This window comes from Peromyscus maniculatus, chromosome 17 (assembly GCF_049852395.1).
Source record: "Peromyscus maniculatus bairdii isolate BWxNUB_F1_BW_parent chromosome 17, HU_Pman_BW_mat_3.1, whole genome shotgun sequence".
Lineage (NCBI taxonomy): Eukaryota > Metazoa > Chordata > Mammalia > Rodentia > Cricetidae > Peromyscus > Peromyscus maniculatus.
In genome coordinates, this window is record NC_134868.1 from 32586288 (window position 1) to 32606416 (window position 20129).

At 42.1% G+C, this 20129-nt stretch overlaps 1 protein-coding gene and 1 pseudogene across 5 annotated transcripts in view; both read left to right on the forward strand.

The window, feature by feature from the left end:
* Mtmr7 (myotubularin related protein 7) overlaps positions 1 to 20129 on the forward strand; it is a 124734-nt gene that overhangs the window by 25496 nt on the left and 79109 nt on the right. The window contains exon 1 of one of the 5 annotated variants that reach the window (XM_076553492.1): positions 8408 to 8428. The exons of 3 other annotated variants lie outside the window; for them this stretch is intronic. Coding sequence is in view for 1 of the 2 variants with exons in the window: in XM_006973974.4 (XP_006974036.2) it covers positions 8645 to 8668 (24 nt within the window). In the remaining variant the exon portion in view is untranslated. Of the gene's footprint in view, positions 1 to 8407; positions 8429 to 8503; positions 8669 to 20129 lie in introns of those variants that run through there. One more of the 5 variants, XM_006973974.4, reaches the window with a different exon arrangement.
* Positions 17540 to 20021, forward strand: LOC143269037 (small ribosomal subunit protein eS12 pseudogene; annotated as a pseudogene).

Below are 20129 nucleotides of genomic sequence, written 5' to 3' on the forward strand. Positions count from 1 at the left end.
TGTTCTCTGCATTATGACCAGTTATGGTTTTCTGTAATTGTCTCTATTTGCTATAAAGAGAAGTTTATTTGATGAGAGGCGAGAGATACACCGATCTGAGGGTATAAAGGTAAGTATTCAGAATGGAGTTAGGAATTATGCTGGTCTACTAAAGAGGTGATGATAGTAGGTTCTTCTCAAAGATTCACGACCCCACTAAGGTTCCAATAGTTGGTAAGTTTCCAGTACCAGACATGATTTTCCCTTCTGTTGACCAGACCTTAGCTACTGGTTATAACCATTAAGATATAAATAAGTACCACTATGGTATCTTTGGGGATCTATTCCCATTCGGGTCATTGTTGCTGTTCCTAGGTATCATAACTGGATAGGACTATTGATTGCTTTCTTCCCTTGGCAGCTTACACAGCAACTTCTGGTACTACAAAAGCTAGACCACAGGAAGAAGGAGGTTTTCTGGTTAGCTCTCACATCCCCAAGTCCTTTTCAGAAATGTGCTGTGTCTTCAGCAATAGAGATTTAACTCCAACCTCTAAGAGGCAACCCAGGACAACAAGCAATCACCTATACTGTTTGGGGAGTCAGTTAACTACCCTGAACAACAACTCAAATGGAGGTTCTCAGGAATTTAACTGGTTTTTTGCTAGTCTTTTATGAGAAGCATTGTCAGCCCAAGTTTCATAACTTCATTTAAGATATACACATATACATATATATGTATATACACTTATATGTATTATATATATATAATTGTAGGTAAATATAAAATAATATGAATCCTTGAGGTTTTATCAAACATCCTTAGTGTGATTTTTATCTCCTCTCTCCCTCTCCTATATTGAACTCCCTCTTTTCTTCCCAACGAAGGCTCCCCTCACCATGTACCCCATCTCCCTCTTCCTATCACCTCTATGCTGCCATTCCCCACTCCAGCCCCATCCCCATTCCCTTTTACCCTTCCTTATTTCTGTGGCTACTCCAGGTTAAATACTCACATCTGGAGATGGTTAAGAACCACAAATAAGAGAGAGCATGTGACATGTGTCTTTCTGGTCTGTCTGGATTAACTCCCTCAGCACGACCTTTTCAAGTCCCGTCTATTCACCTAAAAATTTCGTGATTTAATTTTTTTCTTTATGAATGGCATTCCATAGTGTATATGTACCACATTTTCATTACCCATTCCTCAGCTAGAGGACAGCGAATATGTTTCCATGCCCTGACTGTGGTGAATAGAGTAGCAATGAACGTAGCTGAATAAGTATTTGTGGAATAGGGATGTGGAGTCCTGTGAGCATATGCCGAGGAGTGATATATCTGGGTCATGTGGTAAGTTTATTTCTGGTTTTCTTGAGGATCATCCACGAGGATTTCCAGAGTGGCTGGAGCGGTTTGCAGTCCCACCAACAGCGAATGAGGGCCCCCTTTCCTCCTATCCTCTCCAGCATTTGTTGTCAGTTGTTTTGTTGATCTCAGCCATTCTGCCTGTGGTGAGATGAAATCTCAGCGTTGTCAGCAATGGCAATGATTAATCACATTAAGGGATGAGACCTAGTAGGATGGTCACTGAATGAAGCCATTGTGGGCTCTGGTTTCATCACTATCGTGGGAAAAGAAAAGAAAACACACTTTTATAATGTCAGAGGCTGACATTGTTGGGCTGGGAAACCCTTCTACACTGTGGGCAGGTCTCAATTTTTAATCAGAACCTGAGGTGGACTCCAGTTTCCCTGCTATCATGCGCTGCACGTGCTCGGCAGTCACGTGGCAGTGAAATAAGGAGCTGCGCATTTCATCTCATCGAACCTCCCTGCCTTGGAATCTATACCCACTACCCAGGCAGACTGGTGGGTGCTTACATGCTTTCTCAAGAGGAAGAATCTCTACAAACAGGGAGGTTTAGGGATATGAGATCATCGGGGTATTAATAAGCACGCGAGTGCCTTTGCACTCATAAATTTAGAAATCTTGAAATAGTTAGATTTCATAAGCTATATTATTATACATAATCAGATTGGGATCGATACAAGGACCAAAAACCACTAAATGTTCATACTAATCAGCTTAGGCTGACATGACAAAACACCACGAAGTGGATCTTGGAGTCTGTATGTTTAAGATCAAGGTCTGGTAGAGTTTAGTTGCTTTTAAAGGCTTTCTTTGTGGGTTACTGACATACACTTTCTGTGAAATGAGAGAGGAAGGACGGAAGGGGAGGAAGAGAGGAAGGGGAAAGAGATGGGGAAACTTTTGTTCCTTCTTAAGCATGGGGCACTAGCTATATTTGATTATGGACTCAGCTTTATGATTTTATTTAGCCTTTATTACCTCCTAGCAGGCCCTGTCTTCAAATATAGTCATATTTGGGGGTATGACTTCAATCTAGGGTTTCATGGGGACCCAAACATTCAGTACACAATAGTATTTGAAACTAACAGAATTTAATGCAAAGGGCTTACAAAATTAGCAGAAAGAGAAGAAGAGGAGGAAGAAAGGAGAAGGTTTAGTAAGTGAGGTCATCAGCGGACACCCATGACCTTATGCTTGTTAAGAGCCTCACTTCCACTAAAGTGGTTGCTCTGCAATGACTGTTTTCAAAGGACACAAATTAACTTCACACTGTGGGCTCATTCGGAGACACCAACCCAGAAATATTTTTATTAGCTTTCACCAACAGCAGCCAATCTTGTTCCAAGTCCCTGACATTTGAACAAAACGAGGCCACTCACCCGAAATTGGCATCAGTCTGTACATCTGCTCATTCTTCCTTCAAGGCACGTGAAATTTCCAGAAAATTCCAGGGCTTTGTCTACTGGGAGAATCACCCTCCCCCACCCCACCCTTTGTTTGTATAACATTGTGAATGTAACTAACATCACTGGACTGGACCCTTAAAATGGGTAAAGAGCAAGTTTTATGTTATTTTTTATAATAAACTTAGAAAAATAAAATAAATTTAGCACAAAGGCATAACAAATTGTGGTGGGCAGTGCCCATAATTTATTGTATTTTTGGTTGGGGCATGCTAGGGTTCACTAGCATAACCCCTATGGTCTCAGATACCTTGAGTGTATGTGAGTCTGTTCAGGTCAAAAGTCTACTACTGTGCTAGATCTGTATCCACTACAACCTAAGCAAAACGAAGAGACTTTTATTGCTCTGGGTCCCATGCAGGACCTATAGCTCCACTGAATATGTTAGTAATAGATTACCTGAGAGAGTGATAAGAACATAACATGAAGCAACTTGCCTTTTCTATGAAGAAACTTTCCCCCAACTTCCTAGATTATTGCAGATCCCTAGACAATTCATTGAGATGTCAGGACCCCAGCTGGTCCTAGAATTCAGCCTTCATTCTGAGATTCATGTGTGCTTATTTGGGCCTCTCCTGCTTTCTGCTCACTAGATACAAAGAGAAAAATTGATTATGACTGTTATCAATGTACTAGACCTTGGGGTCCTTGACATAGGGTACTGATCAAGGTCCTGTGGATATGCTGTAACAGAGAGGCAAAAAGGTTACATTTCTGGATGGAAATAAACTGGCTTTGATGGGCTTGGACTAATGCAATGAACAAATTTGAGTCACGCTGGAAGAACTGCATCTGGTGGGGATGTTAAGATGAATTTGAAGTGAGCCTCAAAGGCTTTGCTAGAGAACTTTAGACACAGATACATAGAGATAATAAGCAAATGCAGGCTACAGAAAGGGGTTGGTTGATAATTGAAGGGAAGCCTTATTGAGTCCAGTAACTGATTTGGCTGAGTTCATAAGAGACAAACAGAAGATGTATCTGGGCCTTACACAACAGAATAAGGAAATGGTCCAGACAGCAAACCACTTAAAGGTTTTAAGCTGCAGAGTAATAATGATGAGAGTTGCATTTTATGAAGATTAATCTGGCAGCAGAAAGCAATGTTCCAGCCAGGAAGAAACAATGAGGATCTGAAGTTGAGTAACAACGACAGTGAAAAAGGAAAAGGATGCAAAGAAATGTCTTGATGTGGAGCCAGCAAGAGACAAAGCCAAGAACATCTCCAAGCACACTGCAGCACGTTTAAAATAAACAAGGCATACAATACGGTTAGGAGGCATTGGGTGAATGCATGAGCTAGGTTTTCACATTGCTTTGACAGAAGACCTTCCATAAACAAGCAGAAAGGGAGGAATACTTTGGAACATGGTTTTGGAGGTCTGCACACATGGTCGGTTAGCTCTGTGTGCATCATGTCAGAAGTATGTGTGGAAGATGTTGTTCATTTCAAGGTTGGCCATGAGCAGGGACAGAAAAGGACTAAGGGCCCCGTCTAACCTTCAGAGGCATGCTCCCCAGTGAGCCACTCCCTCCAGCTAGCCCTCCACCTCCTGGGGTTCCCAGCATCTCCCCTAGAGAGTGCTACTATCTGGGACTACATAGTCAACTGAGGTAAATATGTACTATTCAAATATATGATATAGAACTAATATATTATAAGATATAAATAAAATATATTATATAACATGTAATATTATATAGATATAATAAGAACTGGTAATATTGGACCTTGAAGGCCTCAGAGGTTCAAGTCTAGACACATACATTTTGAAGGAGCACAAATATCCAGACCATTGCACCATCATCACACACATTATATACACAAGAGGCCTGAAGGTGAGAGGCTAAATGACCTAGCCAAGGTTACAGAGCAAGTATAGGTCAGAGTCATGATTGGAATAAAAGCCCATAGCCTTTCAGTGCCCAAAACATACCTGGTTTGTGACAAGTGGATTATTATTGCATATGTATTGTCGTGTGCATTTATGTGGGTGCATGAGCTTGTGTGCATGTATGGGCTTGTGGGTAGATGTGTTTGTGTGTGTGTGTGTGTGTGTGTGTGAGAGAGAGAGAGAGAGAGAGAGAGAGAGAGAGAGAGAGAGAGAGAGAGAGAGAGAGAGAGAGCAGAAATCAACCTCAGGTGTCATTCCCAAGAAGCCATCTACCCTGTTTTTGAGACAGGGTTTCTCACTGGGATCTGTGGCTTGCCTGATTAGATTAGGCTGGCTGATCAGTGAGTCCTAGCATCATACACGTGTCCCTGCTTTCCCAGTGATAGGATGGCAAACGTTTCTTCCACCATATTTGAATTTTATATAATCCAAACTCGGGCCCTCAGGCTAATGGGGCAAACACTTTACCAACTGAGCTATGTCCCCAGGCTGCAAAGGACATCCAAGGGGCTACACTGAGGAGGTAAATGGAACTATAATATTTAAGGAGGAAATTTGGGATTGGAAATACCAAGGTGAGAATTACACGTTGTAAAGTAGTCTTGAAGGATGGGACTGAAAAGGAATAAGCAATATAAGTGGCCTAAGGACACAGACTTGGCTTGAGCCCCAAGTCTTCCTGGAGAGAGAACAAAATGAAAGAGACTATTTAAAAACCCTGCCTGCTCACAGAGTTAGTGCTCTTTTTGGCTGCCCTGATGTTTCTTTTCTGGTTTCTGGAAAAAGGGCAGAGCTGTCTACAATCCACTTAGTGTTTTTTCTCTGTATCTTTGATATAGGGCAAAGCCAAAGAAGATGTGATATTTCACACTATCAACTTTATTTAAACCCTGAAGGGGGTGTCAGTTTTTTCCTACAAGGCAAAACCCCACATGCATCTCTTCTTCTCATGTAGTTCCCTCATAACATTTTCTACCAGAGGCTGGGCTTTGTTTGGAGATGTGTGCACTCTTCTACATGGAGCATGGACCATTAGGGCTTAATAGTCCTGACTAGGGTTTTTACCAAATGTGCAATCATTAGCCACACTAGCCCCCAAGGAAACACTTTTTGGCGTCATTGCCAGATCAGAAATTTGAGTTGTCTTGGGAGAAATCTAACTATTCCAGAAAGTCTTGTGTTTGGCACATTTCCAAATCTCTTCAGGCCACTGAAGATCACAGAGTATTGGAAAAGTCCCCAGTTTATAGCAAGTTTTTATTTTAAAATCCCTCAACACTGAACTTTAAGAATTAAGTATCTGATTCTAACTCTATCCGTTGGGTTTCATCTAAGGAATAGCAAAAAGGTTCAAGATACAAATCATTGTTGGGAGGTTTCCTTAGGCACTTCCTCACATTTTGCGTGGAAACATCTTGGTTGGTTTACCTTCGTTTGCTTGGTGTTAGCTGTACCACATTTATAACTTGGTATTCTGATCTATATCACCCATCAGTCTCTTGGCATCTCCTGGGATACTCTGAGTATGAATTGCTTAAATAAAGAGTGTCTCTTCAATAAATGACTATTCAGCTTTATCACCTACCTAGGATGAACTTAGTTAGGCATTCCATGGATACAGACATATTGAAATTAGATGTTTCAATAACATATATTGTTCCCTCACCTTACCACTCTAAGATCCCTTCTACAAAACAAAACCCTTCAGTCTCTTCTGTTCTACTGGATGGTAAATGGTGAAAACAGTGAGCCTGAGGGATATATGGTAGCATCCTAAGAACTAGAGACTTCATGTGTCACTGAGGACTAAACACCTTCTCATTGAATTAACCTCCATAATGATGGAGCTATAGAACAAGTTAAGAAATATTCCTTAGGGAATTATTAGCCCAATTGCTTAGTAGAATCTTCTTTCATAATCATCATCATCATCATCATCATCATTATTATTATTATTATTTTGTTTTTTCGAGATAGGGTTTCTCTGTGTAGTTTTGGTGCCTGTCCTGGAGTTCGATCTGTAGACCAGGCTGACCTAGAACTCACAGAGATCCACCTGGCTCTGCCTCCTGAGTGCTGGGATTAAAGGCGTGTGCCACCACCGCCTGGCTTTTCCCTATTATTATATTTCCATCATATTTTGTTAACTTATCCTAATGATTGGTATATAATCGATTAATTTAACTTAGTGCTTATTTTACAAGGGTGTTTTTTTATAAGTACAACGATTTTTAAATGATAAACATTTTAAATTAATCTTGAATTGTTCAGACTTACATCTCTTTGCATTCTGATTGATGTTTTCAAATCTATACAATAGTATTCATAGGTAAAAATTGCTGATCCAGTAGACTCTTGATCATCCTACCAGAAGAGAGAAAGAGAACCTGAAAGCACATGATTCCAGGACTGTCGACCAGTTCAGAATGTCCCCCATCCCCAGAGAGATGTAAGATTTAATTTGGAGATGAGGTCATCTAGGCGGGAGATGGTGTTCTCATTCTGTACATGAGGAGAGTGGGGCCAGTTTGAGTAGAGACCAGAAAGAGCTTCCGACTATGCCTGGTGCTCTTTACTAAAGAGGAACTTACACTTTGGGTCATTTTTGTCATTTACCAGTGACAGTTTATAGTGCTTGTTCCAATCTAGCTTCCAGGGCGGAAGAAGGATGAAAATGGCCTAAAATGTGTGAAGGGGATGTGACAATTGTAAAATGAGCTCGACATTACTGAATAAATATTTGTTTACGATTGCAAGATGCCTACCAGACATTTGAACAGAAGGAGATAAAAACAAACAAATAAACAAGCAGTACGTATGGCCAAAGAATTTACAAAACTGCCATAAATAAGGGCCAGGAAAACAATGAAACAAATACTCCTCCAGGAATTGCTCATGAAATTTCAGTATGGCAGAGGGTGTCCACTTAGAGCTGACTTTTTTTTCAGTTTCCGGCTTTCCCCAGAGGCTTAAAAGAACCTCATAATGGATGAACTGTGTCTCTAGTTTCTGTTTAGTTAAAAGCTAGGTAAAGATAGCCAACGTGTACTTAGCACGGGTCCAAGTGTTTTCACATCTCTATCAAAAGTTCCCACAGCGAAGTCGCAGGGTGATGTGAGATGTCTGACTTAACAGCAAACGTATTAGGGCACAAACAATGTCAGTATTAATCTCACTTTTATTCCAAATACTCGGGGCCTGAGCCTGGGCCAAAATACAGCGAGAGCCCACTAGACCATGCGTACCACATCAGGGTGCATTTGTAATTTTTTTTTTTTTTTTTTTCTCTACCCCACTCTGAAATCCTTCCTATCCTGGGATGCTCTGGAAGGCAGCCAATGAGGGTGTAAAGCTACACATACTTATTCGCATCTCTCCAAGAAGCCACACCCAACACACAAGGCCCTCTTTGTGCCCTAGGAGACAGTAGTGCCACAGTATTACGGTATTACGATGGCTGATTGGCTTTGATTTTTTTTTTCCCCTTCTTTTTTAAAATACAGGGATGTCTAGGGCTCTCTTGATTCCAAGCTGCTGGACCCTAACGATTCTCCTGCCTCAGCCTCCTGAGTGGCGGGGACTTCAGGCAAGCGCTACCATGGCCGACTCGAGGATGCCCATTCTTGCAAAAGAATCCGGCCGCTTGGGCGGTGGAGAGCCTCATCGGGAGAGGCGAGGCGAGGCGGGACGGAGGGCGAAGTCCAAGGGTGAGACCCGCAGGTGCGAGCAGGCGCAGAGCCGCGCTCCGGGGCCCGCGCAGGCGCCCAGGGGCGCGCGCACCCACGTCTCCGCGCACCTGGAGGCGGAGCCAGGCCCGCGGGCCCGCCCACGCCCGCTCCCGCCGAAGCCCCCTCCCCTCCCTTTCCCCTTGCGCCGCCCGCGCGCGCAGGTGCGTGAGGCCGCGCCCGCCGGGGACCCTGCAGACGCGGGGCCGCCATGGAGCACATCCGCACGCCCAAGGTTGGTGGCCTGGGCGGAGGAGGAGGGAGAGCAGGAGGGATGCTGAGCGCACGGGGCCGCCCGGCGGGGAGCTGGACCGCGAACGAGGGAGGAGCTGGCGGCTCCCTAGCATCTCCCTGAACGCTGCGGAGCCTGGCCTTTTCTCTTGCTGGCTCACAGGCCTAGCAGGAGCCTTGTCCTTGGATTGGGGTGGGGTGGGGTGGGGGAGTTGAGGGGTGCGCAGTGGACGCAGGGGTGGGCAGGAGGGAATGAACCCTAATTGTCTGTTGAGTAACAAGGTTTTTCTACTTGCTTGGTTCTAGGCACCTAAAAATTCCATTTTAGAAAGGTGCTGGTTGCTCTGAGCAGTTGAAAGGGACGGAAGCCTTGAATGGCAGGTGCAAGGAAAGCGCATTATAAACAGATGGCTTGAGTGAACTTGAAAGCTCGTTGACGCTAAGACTTCAGACCCACCCGATGCATCCTTTTCCATTCCAGGGTGGGAGCTGCTAGGGACCTTCCTCTGAGCTTAGGATCCATACTTGCCGTAACGGAGTGATGGCGTATTCCTGTTTCCACTTTGTTTGGTTCTTAGGGAAGAAGGATGCTGCGTATAGAGTCGTCCGTGGGTGGGTGTTAAACACGCCAGTCAAATAAGACTGGAAGCCTTGGCCACCGTACCCAACCTTACCACTCTTTGTTGTAATATAGTTTAGAATGAAAAATAATAATAGAAATTACTATCAGGTTTTCAAGACCCCTGGGAAGGAATACATCTTAAAATCCTGTTGTCTGTCTCTTGTTACCACCACACAGTCCTTTCAAAAACATCTTATATTTAAAATCTAGGCCCCCGACAGACTTAGGCCGAAGCTATATCCAAGTGAACAGAACTCATGTGGCCCCAGGGGTATTATTATTTCATGGGAAGGTAAATGTGATTACTTTGCTCTGTACCCAGCAAGAAGAATTTATTCCTACAGTCTGAAATGGAGGCCGATACCTCTTAGTAAAAACCTCTTTAATATTATGTTCGTGGAGGAATCAATCTTCTATCTTGCTGGAGAATGTCAGCTCCAATGGTAAATGTAAATTGTATTGATGTTGCACTGTGGAATTAAATTGTTGCTTTACAATCAGGAAATTGTAAACTTGGAAGACAGTGCGTAAACCGCAAGATAGGTGGCCCAAGGCTTTCAGGGCTTAAGTGGTACTAAATAATTTATCGGAGAATGATGAATTTAACCCCTGAATTTCCTTTGTCTCTCACCAAGGGCATTCTTCTTTCATGATGAAGAGGCCCTTTATCCAGGTGGTGTCTTATGTGGATGTCAGCAGCAAGGGTGACAGGGGATCTCTCGTGGCACTGGGTGGCATTCTCTTTCAGTACGAACTTGGGAGAGCAAAGTCATTTTCTGGTCCTAACTCTGTTTCACCTTGGACATAGCCAAGAAATATTTTTCAAATTGGTTTTCATTATCACCACCTTGTAGGCAGTGTATAGTGCTTCAAGGGTAGCTGTGAATGCAGCCCAACACACAACAGGAATCTTAAAACACTGTGAGATCAAACAAACAAAGCTCAGTTGCATGGTACTCCGCTGTGAACTTTGTAGATGACAAGGTCATATATAATAACATCAAAAGGTTAAGTATGTTGGGCTCTGAAGATGAATCAGTGAGTGAAGTGTGCGTTACACAAGTATGAGGCTCTGAGTTTGGATCCCTAGCACCCACATAAAAGTGGGGTTGTGTGTTGACACACACCTCTAACCCCAGTACGGAGGGGTGGGTGGAGACAAGAGGCTTGCCATAGCTCACTGGCCAGTCTAGTCAAAACAGCAAGCTCCAAGTTCAGCAAGAGAGACCCTGCCTCAAAAATGAGATGGAGAGTCATAGACCAACAGAGGAAGGCGTCCAGGGTCAAGCTCTAGCCTCCAGAGGTGCATACACCAAACACATGAATTTTACACATTTAAAGGTTGCATATGCCTGAAGAAAAAGAGTCCAGCTACTTTCAAAGCATACATTGTGAAATGTGTAGCTGTTAACAGTCCTGGTCATACTTACACTTCATGCTCCCCTTATCTTCTCTGGAAACTGAATGGGCAGTTTTTCTTGACTTCATAGTTTTATATCTTGGGTCTGTATATACAAAATTTGTTTTAACTGTTTATTTGGTGCTATATTTACCAGGATGGAAACGGGTTTGTTTTGAAGAAAATAAATGCATGTATGTATGATGTATTGTAGATGTAATTCTGAATGGTCTTATTAAATAAGAAATACAGAGCCAAATGCAGAGTTAAAATCCCAGAGATCGAGCAGCAGCCAAGTTCTAAGACCAAGACAGCCTTCTTACCCCTCGCTGTCGCTCCCATCCGTCCCCTGAGAAAGAGACCTACTTCCTGTGTGTGTGTATTTTTTATTGACTTTCTGTTCTGCCCTCTCATTGGTTGTAAACCCAAACACATGACCTCCTCATCACTGCCTGTCTATACAGACCTCAGGTCTCTATGGTTGGTATTGAGATTAAAGGTGTGTGTCTCCAAGCTGGCTATGTCCTTGAACATACACAGACTCTGCCTGCCATGTGATCGGGATTAAGGGCGTGTGCTACCACTGCCAGACTTCTGCTAAATGGCTTGCTGTTAGCTCTGACCCCCAGGCAACTTTATTTATTAACATACAAATAAAATCACATTTCAGCACAAATAAAATATCACCATAATGTATAGTTGCTTTCCCATTAACAATGTAAGTTATTGATTTGTGCAATGGAAACTAATAGCTGTTACCACCTGTGCTCTGGAGTGAAGTTTAAGAAGATACATACATATGAATAATTAGGAATGCCATGTACATATTTCTTTCTCTGTGTGCCTGTGTGTACACTACTTTACTAAAGCTGTTAACACAACATAGGCTAAATAGGATGCGTTTCTACCAGGGGAAAAAAAATACCCCAAGACCAAGCTGCTTTGCAGTTGGGTGAAGTGAGGCCACTTGGTGTTACCTGTACTCTTGACGGTGGAAATTGGGGTCTCTGCTCTGCTGTTGATCTTTTACTTACCACCCAGAAACTATACCAGTGCTCTTGGAAAGTTAGCAATTATTTGAGCTCAAGTATTACTTATATAAAAAGACTTCTGAGTTGCTAGAAACAGCTTGAAGTGTTGGTAAGAATTTCTTTTGGTTGTCTGGGCTCTGGCTGAGTAATCTCCTGAAAGGCATTTCCTCCACATCTGTAAATTTGAGTTATTGATGGAATACGTGATCCTCTCTGGTACAGACCTTGAAATGCTTCCTCTTCCTTCTGACTCCCACTCGTTGGTCTGAGCCTTTACTCTAGAGTCTCCTCATTTTCTGTTTTCTTCTTGCCTGGGTGATTCTATTAGGACAGGACATGGTCACCGGTTACTTGGATTGATTTTCTCAGAGCAGCAACCAGACACCTGGCAGAAAGCATCTTGCGGTGGGAAGGGTTTGCTCTGGCTCACTGTTGAAAGGTCTACAGTCCATCCTGGAGAGAGAGGCCGTGATGGTGGTGGTCCTTGGTGTTCAGCAGGAGGCAGAGAAAGGAGAATGATACCCCTTAGTTATTTTGTCCTTTTGATCTATTCTGGGACCCCAGCTCTTGGGACGGTGCTTCCCACATCCATGTGCCTCATTAATGCTCTAGGTTTTTGTTTGTTTTTTATATCCAATCAAGCTGTTGGAATCAGCCATCTTTCTTCTCTGTCACAGTATTTTGAGTGATTTCTCTCTGAACCCATACACAAAACAAGAATCCCAAGAGGACTTTAGGGCTTTGTGTGACTGACTTGACCTAATTCCCTAGCTTTATTTAGTGACCATTTTCTGACCAGGGCAATGCCCTTTTAAGGTTTATCAAGTGTGGACAGGTTCTTCTCTACCTCAGGACTTGTGCACTGTCATTCCATTGTGGGAGGAATGAGGGATGGTGCACTCTGATCTTTTCTTTACCAGGCTAAATTTTTCATAGTCATAGTTTCAAATTAAATGTACTCTCCAGGGCTGGGGAGATGGCTTAGTGGTTAAGAGCACTTGTTCCTCTTGCAGAGGACCCAGCTTCAATTCTCAGCACCCACATGGTAATTCACAACCATCTATAACTCCAGTTCCAGGGCATCCAATGCCCTCTTCTGACCTGTACAAGTACCAAGCACTCATGTGGTGCATACACATAAATACAGACAAATCACACTTAAAATAAATAAATCTAGTAAATGTAATATCAGAGGGGCTATTGCCTGTTGTATTTTTGTATAGGACCATTTTGTTCTTTTATGTTCCTCATTTTGATTATTATATTCACTTGGGTGGTATTTGTTGGATGTTGAGTTTCCTTTCTTACCTGGGAGTCCCAGAAGAATGTGGCTGTATTCACTCCTGCATCCACAGCACCTCACACAGTGCTTGTAAGGTACCAAGTAAGCATGCATTAAATAAATAATACTTGAAAGAATGAACAGTATTCTTTATTTCAGTACTTTATTTTTTTAAAATAGGCGTTAATAATCTAGGCTTCATATGCCTTGTGTCTATAACTTGATTGTATTAGTCCTCTTATATATAGCGTGTATATATTGCACATAATGATTACATTTATATTTAATGTGATAAAATGTAAATAATGTAAGACCCTTGTATCAAATATGCAACCCAGTGGTTTTAGTACATGCGCAGTGTTATGTACTCATCATCACTATCCAGTCCTGGAACACTTCCGTCACTCCCAAAGAAATCATTGGTTAGCCTTGACTTATAATGTCTCAAACTTACGTGGGTCAGATTTTTTGTTTGTTTGCTTGTTTTCCATTGGATTTAGATTGTTGCTTAATCTTGCTTTGGATCCTTATACCCGTCCTCAGTTTGGTACCATGCAGTATATATTGTGCTTAGCTTTGTAACCTTGCTCCTCCTCTTATCCAAGAGAAACTAGGGTGTGTACATTCTCAGCAGCAGATGCCATTTGCCCTGATTTCTTAGGGCTTTGACCTTGGTAGCTCTACTAGGTCTCTGAGCCCATCCTCCCTCCCTCCTCCAAATAGTCAAGAGAAAGAAAGGAAGTACAGACCTTTGAAATGATGACTGAGTGAATCTTGATGCTCCTGATGGTTTCCTTTTTTAGGTTGCTGCAAAGTTCCATTAAGTAACTAATTTTAGAATCTTGTCTAGAATTAATGTCAAACTGACCAGTTTGACTGTATCCTCCATTTGGGAATAGTAATCTCATTTATGAGTTCTCCCTCGAGAGTAAGACTTGGGATTCTTTTTCTCTCCCCCGATCATCATTATACCATTGACACTAGGGCTTTTTCCCTTATTTAGCAAATGATTTTCAGATGATAAAAATAGTAGAGCGTACATACAGGTGTGTACCACCCTGCCCAGCTCTGACCACTGTTATTACCCCCACAGAAATCCCATACTCATGAGGGGTCACGTTCCATTTCTCTAGCAACCAATAAAATACGTTTTATCTGCACTATGTTATCTTTTCCAGAAATCTCATATGAATTTAATCATAGAATATAAGGCTCTTTAAGGCCCTTTAAACCTTATTTCTAGTTTTGGCCAAGTTGTGTTACTACTTCCTGAGTGTTAATACATAATTCCACTATGAGCTTATGTGTATGGATTCTTAATGCGGAGCCATGTTTCAGTCTTCTTAAGAATGTCTTTTCTCTAAGAGTAGAATTGCTAAATTCTAGAGAAACTTTGCTTAACATGTTAAAGACTTTTCTACACTGCCAACTGTCTTTTTTTGTTTGCTTGCTTTTAGTTAGTTCATGTGACTAGAGTATGAGAGGATGTGCTACTTCGGCTCATAGTTTCAGAGTTTTTGGTCATGATCAATTGGCCTAGTTCAGTTGGGTTGAACATTATGACAATGGGCACATGGGATAGGGGAGATTCCTCATGGTGGACAGGAAATAGCAAAGAAGACACTGAGTGGGTGTGGTTGTCAGAAGCATGCCCCCAGGGACCTCCTTCCTGTTTCCAGCACCTCCCTACACAGTGCTGCCCGCAGGAGCCCAAGTGTCAGCCCATGAGCCTGTCGGGAGGGTATTTCACATTTCATCGCTGACCCCTTCCTGGTTAGTGTGAAGTGGTTTCTCATCTGCATTTTCTGTTTGTGTCCCCTAATGACCGAGGGTGCTAAGTATTTTCTCCTGGGCTTATTAACCATTTGTGTATTTTATTTAGATAATTTTATTTAAATCCTTCATTTATTGTGAAGCTGAATTTTAATTTTTTTCCAGATTCTTTAAAAAGATTATTATTTTTAAAGTCACCAATGCATGTTAGTTGTACATACTAATGGATATGACTGCTAAGTTTCCATGGACACATATGCCCTGCTGTGGTCATGTCTACTTCCCCAGTTAACCTCTCTTAGCCTCCCCTTCCTCAATCCCCCTTTTCTTTATAATTGTCAAATTGTGAGAGTTCATCTGGATGGCAGTCTCTAGTCATATATCTGAGTTGTCAGTGTTTTCTCCTATTCTGTAGGGTTTCTTCAGTTTTGATAGTGTTCTTTGTCATTTTTGACTTTGAGACATCTCATATATCCCAGGCTGGCCTTGAGCTTGCTCTGTAGCCAAGGATGACCTTAAACGTCTGATCCTACCTGCCTCCACCTTCCAATTGCTGAGATGGTAGACATGTGCCATCATGCCTGGTTGAAGTGATGCTGGTCAGTGGAGATCCGACCCAGGGCTTCTTGCATTGCCAGACAGTTCAAACCAAGTCAAAGCAGTGCAGTGTAGTCTCCCACCCAGGCTGCATCCCCACCTTTGTTAGTATCATCTGAAACGTCAGAAGTTGAATTTTATTGACCCACGTGTTCATGGCTTGTTCTTCTTTTTTTGGGGAGGGGGCAATCAAGGAGGTATTCTTGGTTTTGGTGTCATTTCTCTATTTTGTTAAAGTTGTTGTTTCTGAGTATAAAGGAGATATAGACATTTAGTTGGAAAAGCAGAATGAAAACAAAATGATGCATAATCTTACCACCCAGAAAGACTCACTTCTCTATGTAATACTAGCCTTTTTCTTTGTGTGTGAATAGAATTTAAAACAAAATTTGTTCTATATTCTCTCTCTTTGAATGTTTTTTTTATTGACTATTTTTCTGAAAATGACTTTTAACAACCTCGGATACTATAATTATAGTCTGTGGTTAAACCATGAATAAGTTAGTGTAGGCCAACAACGTTTTTTGTAGGTCATTTGCATGCTCACATTTTGGTTCTGCTCCTCTTGAAGGATGGTGAATAGCGAACAGCTTAGATAGTCTCTGTCCCTGTCTCTGGCTTTGTCTCTCTCTCAGGCATATCTATCTAAGTAGCATAGAGTGACTTGATTCCCCCCCCCTCCACACACACACATTATAATTGTTTTCTTTGGAGGCAAAGGCTCTTCAGGTTTGGTTGTCCTTGTGGGCTGCTCCATATTGTCCCCTGGACACAGTGAAGAGGCAAGCTAGGGAGCTTGTGTGAACAGGAAGCTTGAACTGGTGGTGTACAGTGAACAACAACATCTGTTTCTCACCCAGAAGTCTTACATCTGTACGGGTTCTGGGAAGCAGTCAGCAGTCTTAGGAACGCCATTGTTCTTAAGATAAACATTTAATATTTAATCCATCTCCATCTTGTTGTTAATAAACAACCACAGTACCATCAGTGTATTTAAGTCACTGTGCAGAAGTCTGTGTTGCCTATATTCTATTCTTTGGTTCCATTTCACCATACATTTTCAAGATTTATTTGATGGCTTTTTAGCATTTTCTTCCAGAATTTTGCGTAGTACTATTGCAGCATAATTTTTTTTAAATAACTAATTCTTGGTGATATGTGATTTGTTGATTTATGTTTCTTTGCTTACCTGTTAGATCCAGCTTATCTTGTAGCTGCTTATAACAACACTAATGCACTAGTCTGGTGAAAGCCATCTTTATCGAGCACTGTAGCCATTGTGTTCAGTGCTGTTCTCTGGCTTTCCATGTGATAATCCACTTATTTCTCAGTTATGCTTTCAGGTGAATACCACTGTTAGCCCCACTTCAAGGAAATTGGGCTTAAACAGGTTTTTCAGCCAGAGGAGGCAGACCGAGATTCAGAATTGCACAGTCTGACTCCAGATTTTACATGCTGTACAGGTACATTAGTTTTTGTTGTACTTTTGAGAATGAAGTGTAAGGGCAGCATGGGGGCCGGATGCTCCTAGGTCCAGGCCTTCGGCTGCCTGCTTGTATCTTTATCTCCAGGTTAACAGTTTGCATTTGTGTTGTCAAACATTCTGCTTACTTTTTCTTCATATTGCAATTTGATTTTACCAAAAGAATCAGATGCAGCATTGCGCTTTCATCTAGATATGTTCTGTATCATCTGGTACGTTTTTTTTAACACCTGCAGAGGAGATAGTCTGTGTCATCACACATGGTCTCTCACTTCAGAGGCAAGGCGGCTGTGTTTGTTGGTATGAACCCTTGCACTTTAAAGCATAGCTGTGGCAGTTAGTGTTTGTAGAAAGCCAAATCCTCACAGAAATTGGGTTAACCAAATCATCTATACTTAGGGCTGGAGAGATGGCTCCGTGGGTGTTTGGTGCCACAAAGATGAGGACCCGAATTCCATCCCAGGCTCCCATGTGAAAAACAGGGGCTGGATGCAAGCAGAGATTGTAAAACAGCAGGGTCACCGGGGCATGCTGACCACCAGTGGAGTCCTCAAGCTCTCAAGTGCCAGGTTCACGGATAGATCCGACCTCTAAAGAATAGGGGAAAGAGTGACAGAACAGGGCATCTCATGTCCTCATCTCTGTCTCTCTCTCTCTCTTTCACACACACACACACACACACACACACACACACACACACACACACACACACACACACACCCATCCATGTTTCTTGAAATCCTCCCTTCTAATAGGTTTAGCAATACTTGGATGAAGTCTTGCTGTCCTAAGTCAGCCTTTGATATTTAGGGCACACAAGCTGTCACAGAACTAAAGAATTCTTCATTCTTAAATTGTATTTTTATTCCTTCATATAGTGTAGAATGCAGCTAGCTGCCAGTTCCTTTTTAAGTAGCTGGACGAAGGCTGAATATGCGTGGCACGTGTGTGCCCGTTGTGGGAGACAATGTGATGGAGAAAAATGGAGAACTCTGAGAAAACAGGTGGCTGGGAGTGAGTTAGGACTGTTCTTTATACACGATGGTAAAAGTCTTCCAGGTAAGATGACTTGTATAGAAATATAATGGACGTCAATACTGCTCTACAAGAGGTGCTGAAGACTGCCCTCATCCACGATGGCCTAGCACGTGGCATCCGCGAAGCTGCCGAAGCCTTAGACAAGCACCAAGCCCATCTCTATAAGCTCGTATCCAATTGTGATGAGCCTATGGATGTCAAGTTGGTGGAGGCCCTTTGTGCTGAGCACCACATCAACCTGATTAGGGTTGATGACAATGAGAAGCTAGGGGAATGGGTAGGCCTCTGTAAAACTGATCGAGAAGGGGAGCCACGGAAAGTGGTTGCTTGCAGTTGTGTAGTGGTTGAAGACTATGGCAAAGAATCTCAGGCCAAGGATGTCATCGAAGAGTACTTCAAGTGCAAGACATGAATGAATGAAAAGTTTGGTTCATTTAAAAAAAAAAAAAAAGGAAATATCATATTCCAACAGTTTTAAACCTAAGCATGTTCTAAAATGAAACCCTAGGTATGTTAGCGGTTATTTTTCCCTTTGTATCTCCCCATACTGTGGCCACCCACTAATCTGTTTCTGTCTTACAGATTTGCCCTTTCTGGACATTTTATTTAAATGGCATTATATGATATGTTATTCTTTGTGCCTAACTTCTTTGAATTAGTGTAATGTTTTAGGGCTCATATTATTTTCAGAATATATTGCTAAATAACATTCTTATTTCTTTTGAGACAGGGTTTCTGTAGCTTACTCTGGTTCAGAGATATTGATTTTGAACTACTGGGGTTACAGGCACACCCCACCACACATGGTTTACCTAGTTCCACTGTGAGGCTAGAGCCTACGTCCTGAGCTACATCTCCCAGCTGTTGCTGGTTAATATTTTATTGTGGTTGTATTCAAGGTTGTTCTTAGTTGATAGGTATTTGTGTTATTTCTGAATATTTTATTTGCTATGAGTAGTGCATCCACAAACACTCGTGAGCAAGTGTTTTTGAGGAACCTATGTTTTCCAGTTCTCTTGGGTATATAATCAAGAGTCTATTGGTTCATAACAGTTTTCTAGAGATATTGCACCGCTTTATATTCCCAATAAAGATGAATGAGCATTCCAATTTCATCACCTCCTCACCAGCATTCACTGTCTACTTTCAATATTATAGTTATTCTGTAAATGGTGAGGTGTGATCTCTACTGGGGGTAGTTTGCACCTCCCCAAGAGATCATTATTCTGACTACTATTTCTTGTGTGTGTTGATTATATCTTATTCGGATACAGATCTGTTTAAATCGTTTGCTTGTTTTGACCTGGGTTATCTGCCTTTAATTTTTGAGCTATAAGTGTTCTTCATAGATTCTACTCATGAGCACATATATGACTTGTGATTATCTTCTTTCATTCCATGGGATGTCTTTTCTCTTTTGACCTTTGAAACATTAAGGATTTAGTTTGGTGGGAGTCCAGTTTAATCTGTTTTCTTAGTGCCTTCCTTGATGCCTTGTTTTTTACAAACCACTGCCTAAACCAAGGTCCTGAAGACTTAGATGTTTAGGTTTTCTATCTTGGAATGAAGTTTTTGTTTGCTGGGTGAGGTCTAGTGTAGATGTAACCAACCGTCTTATTAAATAAGAAACACAGAACCAACGCAAAGAAGAAAGCCAAGAGGTCAGAGCTAAGAGCTAAAACCTTACCCTTCCTCCTGCGGTGGTCCTACCTCTCCGAACCAGAGCTACTTCCTGTGTCTGTCTTTTTATAGTGTTTCTATTCTGCCTTCTCATTGGTTGTAAACCCAACCACATGACTGCCTCGTCACGGCCTGTCTATATAGACCTCCAGTTTTCGATTGATTGGTATTGAGATTAAAGGCATGTGTATCCAATACTGGCTGTATCCCTGAACACACAGAGACTTACCTAGCTCTGCCTACCAAGTGCTGGGATTACAAGTGAATGCCACCACTGTCCTGTTTTCCTATGGCTTGCTAATAGCTCTGACCCCCCGGGGCAACTTTATTTATCAACATACAAATAACATTTGAATACAAATAAAATATCACCATAGTAGCCGGGCGGTGGTGGCGCACGCCTTTAATACCAGCACTTGGGAGGCAAAGCCAGGTGGATCTCTGTGAGTTCAAGGCCAGCCTGGTCTCCAAAGCGAGTTCCAGGAAAGGCGCAAAGCTACACAGAGAAACCCTGTCTCGAAAAAAAAAAAAAAAAAAAAAAAAAATCACCATAGTCTAGG